Source organism: Drosophila kikkawai, chromosome 2L (genome assembly GCF_030179895.1).
Source record: "Drosophila kikkawai strain 14028-0561.14 chromosome 2L, DkikHiC1v2, whole genome shotgun sequence".
Classification (NCBI taxonomy): domain Eukaryota; kingdom Metazoa; phylum Arthropoda; class Insecta; order Diptera; family Drosophilidae; genus Drosophila; species Drosophila kikkawai.
Window position 1 is genome coordinate 26078397 of NC_091728.1, and position 14747 is coordinate 26093143.

Here is a 14747-nt window from a genome sequence, read left to right on the forward strand (position 1 = left end):
CGGACAAACCGAATTATTTTGTCAATGCTATTGCCCTCAAACGAAAACGAAAAACGCTGGGACGAGAAGATGCGATCAATCCAGTGGAGCATCAACACCATGGTAAACAGCACTACTAAATGTTCCCCATTTCAGCTACTATATGGTTACGAGCCCCGAGATGTCCTCAAGAACACGCTGACGAGCGTGATCCAAAATCAAGACACGAGCATGATGACAGACGCCGAGCTGGAAAAGCTCCGAGCTGACGCTGCAACTACAGTTAACGACTACAGAGCCGCCGCCAAGAGACGATATGATGCCAGTCATTCCAAGCCAACTGTCTATAGTACCGGAGACATTGTCTTGGTGGAAAACGAGCCGTTTAGCACGGGCACATCGCGCAAATTAGAGCCGCGCTACAAAGGTCCTTTTCTTATATCCAAGGTGCTGCCCAACGACCGATATCTTGTTGAAGATATCCCACACGCACAACGAAAGCAGAGACACTACAAGTCAGTATATTCATCTGATAAGATGAAGCGCTGGTGCGAACTTCCACCCGATGAGCCAGATGAAGATGACGGCGAAGACGACGAATCAGACCAATAATCTCGCGAGGACGCTACGATGTCAGGAGAGGCCGAATGTAACGGGCTGGTTGTTGCCCTGGATACGACCGATACGATACCTCTAGTAATAAGCGATAGTTAGACGATAGGGGACGATACCGATACCAGTACGAGAGAAGAAGAGCAACAAAAGAACGAAGCGGACGCGGTCCAGAATTAATTAAGCAGAGATATAAGTTCCTAAGTTCATCCTGTAAAACCCCTTAACATATCCAATAAATATTACTCCACCACTCGAAAAAGCCATCCCTTCACACGTGATGAATCTACCTGCTCAGTCCCTGGACCTAAACGTAATCGAGAATTTGTGGGCAATTCTGGACTTGGCTATCCGCAAGAGGTCAATAACCAATAAAAATGATCTCAAAACTGCCCTCTTGGAAGAATGGGCCAAAATTCCGAAGGAGACCACGGAAAAGTTGGTTTCTTCGATGGAAAGGGACGTAATTAAACAAAAGGGAGGCCACACAAAATATTAAACTTATAAAAAAAAAAACCAATATATTTAAGTTCAAGTTCCTTGCACGAAATAAGCTGTGACATGAAAAAATTCAGTATTTTTAGTTTTGCTTTATCTAATGAAGTCTTAAAAACATTAAGTGCCTTAATAAATACTAATTTGCCAGGGGAGTAGTTCCATTTTAACAAATTTTCCTTAAATTAATTTTTCTTGTTATTTAAAAATGCCCAAACGCAAAAGTCGTCGCTACTTGACTGAAGCCAAGATAGCAAAAATTCAAACGATTGGTAGAGAAGTCTGATGTTGAAATTAGTGAAGACAATTTCGAAGAGTGTGATATTTTTGAAAATATCGAAGACAATTGCGAGGTTCCCGTTGATTCCAAGATAAATGAGGATTTTAACTTCCGCCTAGCGTAGTGGTTTTCAGCTTATAATATCAGCAGATGCGCAGCCAATGACCTTCTGTCACTTTTGTCCCAAAAAATTCCCTCTCTGCCAAAAGATGTTCGGACATAAAAGTCGACTCCGACAGAAGTTTCTAAACGAGTTATGATTCCTGGCGAGTACACTATGGCGCAAAAGACGCTCTAACAGATTATTTGATTAATTTTAGCTATATTTCATATAATATAAGCTTAAATATCAATGTGGACGGTTTACCTCTCTTCAAAAGTTCACTCAAACAGACATGGCCAATTTTGATAAATGTAAATGGTACAAAACCAGTAATGGTAGCGGGTATATATGTAGGCAATTCTAAGCCTCAAGACCAAAATATTTATCTGGAAGAATTTTCCAGAGAGTTGCTTGATTTAATTCAAACCGGCATGACATTTGAAGACAGACACCTTTCAATTTCAGTAAGAGCATTTATATGTGATGCGCCAGCACGAGCGTTTATTTTGGGTGTGAAACACCACTCAGGTTATTATTCCTGTAACCAGTGCCTTAAGAAAGGCGAAAGTTTTCAAAGACGCATGATCTTTAAACTGTCTGAGAACCTTCCTCGAACAGATCATAGCTTCAGAAACAGATTGAAGCCTGAACATCACAATTTACAAAACCAACTAGTATTGGAAATGCTCCCAAATGATCTAGTTGTTCAATTTCCCAATGATTATATGCACGTAGTCTGCTTAGGAGTCATGAAATCTCTACTAGTTTCACTAGTTAGGGTACAAGGTCATCCATTTTCATTAAGTCGAGACTTAATAGCTTCATTAAATGCAAGACTAATTGCATTGAATCCTTTTTTTCCACTAGAATTCAATAGAAAGCCTCGTTCACTTGATGACCTCAAACGTTTTAAAGCAACCGAATTTCGAACATTTCTCTTATACACTGGACCTGTTGTATTAAAAGAGATTTTAAATTCAGCTCAATACAACCATTTTTTACTGTTAAGCTTGGGAATAAGAATTCTTCTTCACAGTGAAGACTGTATTTATCAAAATGAACTTGCCTCTGCGTTGCTAAATAACTTTGTAAAAGAAATGCCGCAACGATGTTCGTTTTCCATGGTAACTTTTAACTACCATTGTCTAACGCATTTAAGCAAACAATGCTTAGAATTTGGCTCTTTGCAGACTGTTACTGCATTTTCCTTCGAAAACTTTCTCGGACAGTTAAAAAAAAATGGTTAAAAAGGCTGATTATGTCATTAACAGCTATACAATCGGTTTGTTGTGCGCAGTAAATTAAATGTGATTTTCAAGAAACAAAAATTTTAAAAGTGGTCCCAATAAAATTTCTTTCAATCACTTACATTTTAATTTACAAGATGCGAATAGCTTCTATTATATTAAGATAAGTGGCGCCTTTAAAATCTTTAAAATATCTGCTATTAATGGGAATACCTTGCATAGCCGTTTAATTGTTGACCTAGAGTCCTTCTACACCTATCCGATTAATTCTAGCCTCGTAGGAATTTTTTCTTCAGCGTCCATGAATTTCGACTCTCAAGTTTGGCAGCGTGAAATTGTAGCGAACTACGAGGCTTGGTGGTAAACGAGAGGTAAATGAGGACGCACGCGCAATTGTCCAGCTGCTCCTTGTCGGCTACGTGGGGGTGGTGATCTTGTCCTCACACCTCTGCCTCCGCTCATCCTTAAAATTATCAATGATTGCGTGCTGCGACAAGAAATGGTTTGGGGGCAGAAAAGGGTTTCATACTCTACAGAAAAACGGACAGACTCTTATTCCCAATCTTCAAACCGAACCTCAGATGATGATAAGGCTCCTGTTGCCCGCCCTGCCTTGGCCGTCTTTATCCGCAAACATTATATCCACAGACGGCCCCCTTCGGTTGCTAACTCATATTCACGGGGGAGTCATCCTAGCCATAGGCAAAAAACTTCGCTTCTAGCACATTATAATATTTATTATTACCAATCTAAATAAAAGCTCTTACATCTACAAGACATATAAAAAACGGGGCCAAACATTAATTATTACACAATAAAACCTATAAGATACAATACTGCCTAAATCGAAATGATGAACAAAACTTAAGAATAAAATACGAATTAAAATGTGACTGAGAACAAAAAGCGACGATCGAACAAGAGCGTAAATACAAACATACTAGAGCGAACAAAAGGGGAAATTCTCTCTTCACAGTCAAAAACTAACTGCCTGCATAAGGGTTAAAATTCCGCAGACTCACCAAAGCAAAATCAAATCAGCTGCTGCCCTTGAACTTGAAATTTCATTCTGCTTTATGTTCTCTAACTTCGGCGCCTAGGCTTCAGCCGCGACGGACAGTGGGCGCAAATTTCGAGCCCAATAATTACATCTGCGTTCGTTTATTTGTCAAATTATTACTCTCAACAGAATTTTCCGGATTTCCCGCGACGAAAGCAAAGAAAAATGATTGTGGCGGAACGCCTAAAGTTAGCTTAATGAAATCAAATACCATATAATAACACAACATTTGAATAATTTTTGATAAATTTTGTATTGAAAAATATTTAGAGGTAGAGAAGTTATAGGGAATCTCCAGAGTCGCCTCCAAAAAAAGTTGTTTTGCGGTGTACATCCTAACAGTCCACAGGATCATCCGATCTAAAAAAATTATACCTCATTCGTTAAAGGATAAGTGTCCCGAGGTATTCAAGAAGCGTTTTTTTTTTTTTAGTTTTTTTGTGATTTTTTAGGAAATTTGAAAGTCAAAAACCCGATTTTTGACTAAAAAAAAACGTTATTTCGTAATTAAAAAATTAAAAATTAAAAAAAGGCCGACGTGAATACCTGAGGAATTGGTTAAAGAATATGTGTGCCAAATTTCAAATCGATCGGTCCAGTAGTTTTTCTGTAATCGTGTACACCGATTTGAAAAATTGAATTTTTCAGGAGAGCGCTTTAAACTTTGTGATTCCCATGCATTGAACACCAACCGACCTTCGTTCAACTCCGCATAACTTCGTCAAGTTCACTCTGATCGATGTAAAACTTGGACACAATATTCTTAGGATGTTAAACTTTAAAAATAAAAAATAAAAAAAAATTTACGAAAAAAAAAAATTAAATACCTTACCCCCCCTCTAAAAAAAATGTCGCGACGGTCGGCAGCATCTCTCCGTGGCCTTTTACGAACCGCCGTTTCTTTTTTCTCCTTCTCCTCTCTCCTTCGCAGCGACGATGACGCGCCAAACTTCGCTATGCGCGCCCGGCGAACTGTTGATCAGAGCCCTTGCCTATTCGTCCATTCCCGCTGTCTCCACCTTTTCACAGCTGGACCCAAATTCAGCAGCGTTCTAAGAGATCCGCCCTATGCCTTTAAGAAAAATAATATGTTCCCTACTCTCTTTCCTTCGACCGTGGCCGCTCACGCAAATTAATCCCTAAAATTCCATGTATATTTGCATGTATAATTTCTGACGACGTTAACTCGGGAAAATTTAGCAATACGGATGTCGGCGACTCTAGCTGGCGGATACGGGTTTCTCCTTAGTTTCTTCTACGGCAGGGACGGACTCCAATGAAGGCCTCAATCCGGCGATTTGGCTCGGCATTAAGCGCCAAACCTGGATTAAAAAAAAACACACAACACTTGCACTTTTTTTGTTGAAACTAAATCCCTGCACTTGCCGCTTACCCTGGAATTGGATTCAGCGCTGCTTCTTTTCGGCTTCTTTTCCGATTTTTGCTTATGTTTTTTTTTTCCCTTTTCACTTAACACTTTGGTGGCCTGTATATGTAGGTATATGGGATTTTCTTTCGCTTTTATGACCTTAGCTTTGGGACCGCCAAATCGGAAAAGAACTATGGTGACGCCTCGATCTGCTCGGGAACCTCTATAGCTCTCTCTCTGGCGAGTCCAACGTCATCGGCCCTAACTGACAGATGCCTCTGTTACCTCTTTCTCTGCGAAAGCTACACCCCTACTTTCTTCTTCTGCCCCTGCCTTTAATGCGGGGACCGAACTGTAGATGGCGACACCTAATTTTTCCTTTGCCAGCTTTTCTGCCTGCCACAAGCGTTACAAAATACAAGAAATAACAGGAAAAATTATTCATTTTTTAGATAGTTCTAGACATATTTATATTCCCCTTATTAATTAACAGAAAATGGACTACGAAAATTTGTTCAACACCGAGGACCAGAAGGAGCAGAGCCAGGAATTAACGACCCGACATCCGCCTGCTGAGGAGAAAAAACACACTGGTAAGAAATTATACAAGTTGTTTGTAAAATTTGATTTAATCTAACATTTTTTTATTTTTACAGAAATTATGAACTTGTTGGGGCGCCTATTGACAGAGGTTACTGCATTAAGAAGTGAAGTGGCCTCTATTAAGGCAAAGGTGTGCGGGGAGCCTTATAAACCAAAAGCCATTATGCCGCAGACCGCCATTTCAACTCTTGAAGACCTAAAGAGTTTTGAGCGCACCCTCAACAATTCGAACATTTTTTTGAAATTTGTAAGTATAAAACATATAATTAAATATTAAGGAAAATAAAGAGGAAAACTAACAGGATATATAATTCTTTATAAAAATATATTCGGAAATGCTGGCGCGATCTACTGTCTGATGAAGTGGCGCGCCAATACTCCTGGCGTGGGACTGAATCAAAAATGTGCATTCGAGGAATGCTGATAACGTCAGCCGTCAGAGGTATATTTTTCTTATATTTTGTATTAATTATTTAATTATTATAATTTATATATTTACAGCCGCTTTTATGAAGAAATTCCCGTTGGAAGACGCCGACTTCGACAAAGTTACGCAAAAATACATCCAATACGCGCAGGACCGCGTTACAAAGTCATTTAAAAGAACTAGAACTGCTGAATAAATATAATTGATAATATAATTCAAAGAAATAAAAATTTTAAGTTCATAATATATTATCTGAATTTACATTTAAATAAAACAGTTTTTTTTTATATTACAATTGGATATTATTAATGTATTAGAAACGTATGGTCAAAAGACCGCAAGCGGTACTGCTTCGGGTATCGTTGAAGGACTGCAAACGGTCCTTTTTGGGTATCGTCGAGGGGCTGCAGACAGTACTTTTTCCGGTATCGCCACAGGTCCACTAACGGAACTCTTTCGGGTATCGTAAAGGGGGTTTTATCGGTACTTTTTCCGGTCTCGCTACAGCGTCCGCAACCGCAATTTGTTCGTGCTCCGAAAATGAGAGGTTTTCCTGCCACAAACCCCTCGTTCTTGAGCCTAGAATCGGACGTTTTGTCCGCCTGCGGTCCGCAAAACTTTAGTTTTTAATATTTTTTACGAAGTTTCTGTCTGCTGGGATGTTATGCGTATTACGTTGTTTTTTTTTTTTTTTATTAAAAAAGAATATTATATTAAATATTGGCTGATAAGTGCCCGGTATGACACATAGATGACGTCGCTAGTATTGAATGCATATTATTTTTATATAGTACTAACCTTCAAATGATTCGTGTCAAAATTTGACGTCTGTCAGTCATGTAATACATAGAAGGTATAGAGTGGAAGAGTCCGCACCCGCGGGACTGCCGCAAAGCTATACTTCGCGGGGGCAGCTGGCGGTCCTATTGCCGCTCATCGGTCGCCTTCAGTGCGACGGGTCTGCAGCCTCAACAATCGCGGCTGGTGCGATATCAAGTTAGGGGACGTCTCTTCGCGGGTCGTGTCTCGGCTAAAGAAAAGGCTCAAGGGTTGCCACGTAGGTTTTCTTTGAATCTCTGTTTAATCTTAGTCTATTATAATAAGAAATATTTACACTTGGCCTAATTTTAACAATAAGAGTATAAGAAATATGAGATGACTCCGCATTCACGGCACGCAGCTGGGGCAAATTGTGCGCCCCAGAATTTGGGGCGTTACATCTCCTCCCCACTTCGGGGAACGAAAGAAACGGTCCCTCTTCCGCTGGGTCGGAGGGTGATTTGGTAGGACCTCTCCTCGGTCCTAACCCGCAGGCGTTGGCTGCTAGTCGGGCGGTAATCGTCTGCCACACGACGGCGGGAACGTGGCGGTCCGGCCGGTTGTAAGCCCATCCGTCCGGAAGCGGATAGCGCTCGCCTTCGCGCGTGCTGGGCTCCTCTCCCGTCCGCCGCGGTAGTCCTGAGGTGGACTAATGAGTCCGTCGGGGTTCCATTCCTCTGGAACGGCCCAGATCAGCTCCTAGGCCTCGGCTGGTATCTGGTCTAGGAGCTGACCGCTGGTCCCCGGTGACATGGCGGCGCTGAGGGGGCTGGACCTCGGGGTTGCCGCAGGCGGTGTGGCGGCTTCGGGTTGGCGCGGCAGCGACTGGTGCGTGCTTGGGTAGCGGTTGGTAGGGCACCAGTGTCAAGGACGGCTCCTTGCGTCGGAAACGCTGGCCCGTGTTCTCCTCGTAATCGCTCGACTCGGACTCCCACTCCATTGCCTTGCCCGTTGGATGGTGTGGGCGGCTGGAGGAGTCCGAGGTGGTAGAGGTGGCGTCCCGCATCTCGATGTCTTGCGGAGGGTCATCATCCTGGGTCGTCGTTGCGGGCTTCGACGGTGTCGGGGCCAGGTTTCCCGGCACGCCGTAAACGTCACCGGTCCTGGCGTACTCGGGTACAGTGCGGGTATCCGCGCCCAGAATGCACAGGTGCTCTGGGGACGCTGGGAAGGTGACGATCGGGCTTTCGGATGGGCGCCACGGGACCTCGACCTGGATGGTCTCGTAGATCGTGTGGATGAGGTATGCCCACGATCCCCGCTGATACCAGTACCGGTCTTCTCCGGTGTAGCGGTAATGTTGTGCACCTTCCGGTGGGACGCTGTCGTCGTCCTCCCGATCGTCGGCGCCTTCGTCGGCGGAGCTCTCGGAGTAGGTGGGTCGTGGCCCGTTCTTACGTACTCTTTACGCGCTTTCCTTTTTAATGGCCGAATGACACTCTAACGCAGATTTCATTAATTAGCTACTTTATTAGAACCTTGAAAGAGACCACTATATGTGTAATTTTGCTTGGATTATTTTGGTAACACGACTACGGTCACACCCATTTTAAAAGGTAAAGAAAAGCGAAAAAAATGTCGAAAATGGCTTTCACAGAAGATATGACAAATTATTTAATGAAAGTGTGCAGGCTAACGAATTCATTTGGAACCACAAAAGTCCAGCATACAAGGTGCAGAACCTAAAGCTAAACTTTTGGCACCAATTGGCGGAGGAACTAAATTCGAACTTCGATCCAGCAGTTCCGGTCTGTTCAAGTAAGTATATGGTAAAAGTAAATATATATTTAAAACATTTAATTAATTTTTACACATTTAGTTGAAGTTACTAGGAAGTGGAACAATCTCAAGTCGTATTACAATCACGACAGTCAAAGCCTGCGGAAGGCGAAGAAGAGCGGAGCCGACTCGGCCAGTTTGGAGGCAATCGACAACTGGAAGAACAAATCCAAAATGAATTTCTTAAGCGGAATGGATTCTTAAGCAGTCCCTTGCCAAGCGTCAATAAAATCAGCAAGAGAAGCCTTCATGTAAGGTTGGTTTCAATGTACATGCAATGCATATATATACATATACTTTTAAGCCCCATTTTTTGATCTTGTAGATGTTGGACGGGATTTTCCCAGACTCGGAGATCAGCTCTGGTCTAGACTCGTCTAGCCAGCAGCTGAACGATATAGACGGCCCATCTACTAGCCATGCAACTGCTCGGCATGCTTCAAAAAGAAAAAAAATAGTTAACAACAGCGATGGGGATATGGCGAAAGCAATCCTGGAGTCAGCATCCGCTGTAAACAAGAAACCCGAGGTGGACAAGGTGTACTACTTCTCCCAGTACATCGGTCAATGTCTAGGACGACTCGACGCTGACCTTCAGCTACGGGCTAGAAAGGTTATTTCGGAAACTATGCTGGAGGTGGAGACGGAGCAGCTCAACAGAGATTAATGTGAAATAAAAAGAAAACGTTATATTTGAAATGATCTGATTTTCATTTATTTGTTTTTTATGATTGCTGAAATATTTTTTTAATAAGGATCTTATTCTTTCCGCTCTTGCTGTTGTTTTCAAATGTCTGCGATCCACTTCGAAACCTTCAAAACTTGATAATATAATGGCTCCACAATCGGATCCACAATTAGATCTAATTTTTTAAGAACTTCATGAACTGTTCTTGAAAATTGCTTACTAAGATTAATCCTTATTCTAAGCATATGTTTTTTACAAACATTTGAAGAATGAACAATATTAGCTGCCAAAAGGAAAGGCGTTAATTTTGAAAATAATATGAATTGAAAGATTATGAATAAAACATATAAAGCTCTTCAGTGCTATATAGGAAGGCAAACAGGTCCGGGTTCTGTTGGCCACACACGACTCGTCCATGTTGGAAGCATATCTTGGCTGCGATGGTGGCATCGTACGGCGGCTTCTGGTCTCGGCAACAATTACGCTGGTGAGCTGCAGTACTCCGCTCGCTGCATTAGATCCGCAAAGGCATTAGGCTCCAGCTCCCAGGAGGCGTCACGGTTTTGTATCGAGATCCCAAAGAGCGCCACTTTGGCAAACTTCTCCTTGTCGTTGCACAGCGGACACTTGAAGAAGTAGCCCGCCGAATTGGCGTACTTCTGAAGGCACTGGCGATGGTACCAGCCGTTCCGACAGCACGGCGACTGGCCCTTGGTGGCCCTAGGCCACCACCGACTCAAAGCAGATCACGCAATGTCCCTCGGTGCCCAGCCGGATGCGGTACTTGGGTATGTGCTTGTGACAATATGAGTTACGGCGGCCGCTAAACTGGCTAACCGCCAGGTTGTCGTAGCCGCACTTGGTGTGGAAAGTGCGCCGGCACCTCTTGCGGCAGCATCACCACCAATGTTGGCACCCAGGCGTTGGCAGTAGAATCACCTGAGCAGATGGCAGCGCCTCACCTCCATCAAAATGTCCTCCTTGAGGAAGCTCAAAATGCCGGGGTGCTCGTTTCCATTCTGGACAAGATTTGAGCTAAGGTACAAACAGTTGCGGTGCACCACCACCTGGTCCTCCTTGTGCACTTCGCCAAAGACCAGCTCATCATCGTCCTTGCTGCAGCACAGCACACACGGTAGCTCCATGTCGGCCACAGGAAAAAAACAACGCTTAAACAATTAAAAAATTGCGTAAATTGGGATCACTTGGACGCCGCTCTATTGAGCGTCATTCTCGCGCTAATGTTGACTTTGTTTTTATATTATCTTCTCTTATAAAATTATGTAAACAAATGCATGTAATAACAATATGAGCAGCTTCCAGTGGACTTCTGTTCATTGCTTGGAAAAACACTTTGAAACGATTGGCCAGTATTCCGAAAGCGTTCTCAACTACGCGTCTGTTTCTCGACAACATATAATTAAATTTCTGACGACTTTCCAATTGATTTGTGTTGGTATATGTGTGACGGTTTGGTCATTCCGGTGGCTCAAGGATGGCCAGGGTTCGTCTCAGAAATTTATTTGTTGTCTGAGGTGGTTGCTGAAGGAGATGCCGACCCGGTCCCAGAGTAGAACGCCGAGATATATGCCGTAACTATTATTATATGTTTATTGCCTCGAACATTACAACTGTTAAAAAGATTGGTCTGCTGCCGTGGGTAGTCGCTTTGGAACGCCGCACTTCAGGGTCAGGTACATCCTTCCTGCTCGGGTCGACAGTGTCGGTGAAACGCCGATGCGCGGATGCCCCTCAGATCTCCTAGAGTGAGAATAACTGGTGGAGCCCCTCAGGTCTGCCAGTTAGTGGAATAACTGGTTAGCGGAGACCCTGAGATCTTCCAGTTAGCGAGCAGATTTGTGGAGTCGTAGTTTGTAGAGGCTCTAAGGTCTTCTAAGTTTGAGACGTACAGAGAGGCCCTAAGGTCTTCCACTAGTTATAGACGTAAGATATGGTCGGGGTCCGACTATGGGTTACCGCTTACCAATATACCTTACTTAACCGTACTCCTTGGGTGACTCCTTGCTGCTGGCTTCCCCTTAGCTCCTGTTAGAGGACTTGGCCGATCGCTGGCCGAAAACTGCCTGAATGCCTTCCAAGGGCTGAGGCCCGCCTTATATAGCGCTCTGGTGCGGTTGAGTGTGGCTGCCGCACCCGAAGAAATTTGCCATAATAGTGTGGCCAGACCCTCCTCGGGCCAGTGTGACCCTTTGGGCGCGATCATGGCGCGCGCGCTCATTTAATTCAAATCTATTCCATTTTTTCATATTCATAGTTTTCTATTGTATAATCCATTATCATCCTTATTTTATATCTTACGTATATATTTGTGCGCGTCTGGATTCGATAACCCTGCCGGCGAAGAAATGTGCACCTTATCAGCCTCAATGGCATATTTTAGATCCGAGTGCAACCAGACACCAGCATCACCAACTCGCCCATTCGTACCAACGTCAGCATAAATGAACTTGTAGTTTGCATCCACAATGGCCATTAAAATAATGGAGTGATCCCCTTTATAGTTGAAATAGGTTGATCCAGCTGATTTAAGGGCTCTTATTTTGCAGTCCAATGCACTTTCGCATTTAAGTGTCTTGCTTTGAAATTAAAGGCTTCACCATTTCCAAAAGAGTTTCAAACTAGTGTGGGCTCATCCGTAGTACGTGCTTATGCATCCTAGTGTCCTCGTCTAACAGCTCCGGCAGTAATGTATGTGAAAAGCCTAAAATGTATTTTAAACCTTATTTTCTATATAGTTGTATTTAATTTTATTATAAAACGTACCCTCTAGGACTCGCCGCATAAGCCATGCAGCCGAGAACTTTTTTTTTTTTTTGTTATTTGTGTTTTGCAGCATATTACCTCCATATAAATGTAAAAGACCAGCAAACAACGATAAATGTTGTGGTGTGTCCATTTTAATAATTGAGCTGGCTAATAAATTTTTCAAATTTCAATTGTCTTCATAAACCCGTATTTTGTTATCGAGTATCTAGTATTTTTATGTAGATCTATCGATTATCGCGGCAATGAAGTAGCTAATGCAATTATTCTAATGCATAAGAGCGCCATATAGTCGTCTTGCTCGCACTTGAGTAAAACGCTATAGCGCTGTCAAAGTCTCTAATTAATGCGCCAGTGTCATGCCCGTATAACCGTAAGAGCGCTTTTACATTTGGGGGCAATAAAGCATGATGAGTTGGCGAGCATTGCCTAATTTGTGCGGTAGTGGATGCGGCCATTTTTACATTGTGCATGAAGGTCGATATAGCTTCTTGTAGGTCATCCGGACTATTTATCTGCGTATTTAGATTGATTCTTCCTTCCAAAGTATTTTGCAAATCCTCAATCGATAAACCATACGGAAGTAAGGGCTGACGTTTAGGTTGATGCTCCGAGGACAGGTTAGCTGCTGCTAGCAATAGCCTCTTGTATGTGCCTTCCTCGTGGGCACGTGCTTGTATTACCCCACCATTGGTGCTTTGAATTAAAATCTCCTCCTGCAATAAACTTGTCGCCTAGGTTAGCCAGTGCTTGTTCAAAATCAGTCTTGCTCAAAGGCTGGTTGGGAGGTAAGTATCAGAGAACGGCAAGAGTGCCTCTTTTGACAACTCTATTCACACTCGTCAAAATTTTGGTGCCGGTGCTTCTTACCACCGGCAAATATAGTAAACGAGTCGCACATACATAAACTTGCAAAAGAATAACGAGTGGAATGTCTACCGAGCACCCGATTACGTTTTCATCGATTGTTTTTATGCATTTTATACCCGGTACTTTTCGTTGCTCGGTGCTGGTGGCACTCACACACATAACTAAACGAGCGAGTAGTTGAAGCACACATAAGTAAACGAGCGTGTGGGTAAAGCACACAAAAAATACTCGGGTGTTTTGAAGTCACCCGAGTAGTTTTTGTGTGCTTTACCCACTCGTTCGTTAAGCATTCGGTATTTTTATTTTGTGTCAACGACGATAATCGCACTCTTCTCGCTCTTGTCAACGCACGTGAAAATCGTCTTTAGCGTCACCAAACCAATGTTAGGTGACGCTAGAGACAAAAAAATTGCAAGATGACTAAAACTGCACAAACATTAAAAAACAACATAGATTCGGGAAATTTGAAAAAGAAAATGTAAGGCAGCATTTTTTTTGTATCCACCTGCAGCCCTCATGCAACAGGATGACCTAATTGAAATAAAATTATTCTGTGCTGATCAGATTGAAACATTCAATAGCTCTGTACTAAAAAATACAGATAGTTTTCCGCCCAATGCAGAAAGCTCAAATAGCCCAAACAATTTACTCACAACTCAATCTCAATCACCCGTTTCAAGAACTTTTTTTTCCCGAAGTTAATTGCCACGAAGTTAATTGCACTGGAAGAAATAGACAGATATTGCAAGGAAGGGTACCAATAACCGAACAGTTTAAAGCTATCGACTGGTGGAAAGCTAACGAGTTCAATTACCCTCGGTTGTCGAAGCTTGCCTTTACACTCCATGCGATACCTGCAAGCAGTGCCGCCGCTGAAAGGGTTTTTTCGTTGGAAGGCATATTATTACTGAAAAACGAAATAGACTGTCTCCCAAATCTGTTGACAGTATAATATTTTTGCATTCGTTTTTAAAAAATATGAATATTTCCGAATTTTAAGAACAGAACAAATGAAAACGAAGAAGAAATAAAACAAAAAAATATAATGAAATTATATGAACTAAAATATCAAATTGAAACTGAAAGGGAATGTTGACTGAACTAAGTACCACATGTATGTTATTATTTTTGGTTAATTAAAATAACAAGAAATCAGGAAATGTATACTGTATTTTTAATTTGTTTTTACCAGGTTGCAAAAGGAATCACAAAAATGAACTAGAGCATCTAGTCACCGGGTGTTGTTTTTGGCTGGAGTATTGTGTTCTCGTTTTTACTCACTTCTCTTTCGAGCATTACTCGCTCAACTTCAACAAACACACCGAATCAAAATAAGACTCGCACAAATATACGAGAATTATGGTCGAGTGTTTACTCGCACCCTATTCTCGTTGCCGAAAAAGAACTCGGGTGTTAAAAATACTCGGTGTTTATCCGTTGGTTTGCTGCCGCTCTCTGGTAAGTATAAGGAATAAATACTAATGCATCCACGATTGGTCTGCACACTTGCAGAAGCAGCTTGAATGGACAGGCTTGAGATGGGTGCCTGTTGAGTATGGACGATACTTTTCCGTATAATAATAGCTGAGCCACATTTTGCGGTGTCGCTAGGGTGATTGGCAATGTATTGTT

General features: G+C 42.5%; 2 protein-coding genes across 2 annotated transcripts in view; one reads left to right on the top strand and one right to left on the bottom strand.

Moving 5' to 3' along the window:
- The window catches only part of LOC138929106 (uncharacterized), a 160371-nt gene extending 154317 nt beyond the window's left edge, over nucleotides 1-6054 (top strand). The window contains exons 3-4 of the mRNA XM_070288139.1: nucleotides 5639-5738; nucleotides 5802-6054. Coding sequence (XP_070144240.1) covers nucleotides 5639-5738; nucleotides 5802-6025 — 324 coding nt within the window. The 3' untranslated portion in view covers nucleotides 6026-6054. The remainder of the gene's footprint in view (nucleotides 1-5638; nucleotides 5739-5801) is intronic.
- A 3886-nt stretch (nucleotides 6055-9940) lies between these two features.
- LOC121502364 (PHD finger protein 7-like) lies at nucleotides 9941-10606 on the bottom strand. Its single transcript, XM_041775753.1, has 3 exons — nucleotides 10424-10606; nucleotides 10194-10346; nucleotides 9941-10129 (listed from the first exon to the last, which is right to left on the bottom strand). Exons 1-3 carry the CDS (start codon nucleotides 10604-10606, stop codon nucleotides 9941-9943), a joined length of 525 nt encoding a protein of 174 aa, XP_041631687.1.
- Nucleotides 10607-14747: the final 4141 nt, after the last annotated feature.

Bases quoted from the DNA above. Each gene is read 5' to 3' on its own strand.
- LOC121502364 (XM_041775753.1), bottom strand. From the start codon at position 10,606: ATGGAGCTACCGTGTGTGCTGTGCTGCAGCAAGGACGATGATGAGCTG. The intron at 10,347-10,423 runs GTGAGGCGCTGC...TGCTGCCGCAAG, and splicing joins AGGAGGACATTTTGATGGAG to AGGTGCCGGCGCACTTTCCA. The intron at 10,130-10,193 runs GTGGTGGCCTAG...TACCATCGCCAG, and splicing joins GCGTGATCTGCTTTGAGTCG to TGCCTTCAGAAGTACGCCAA.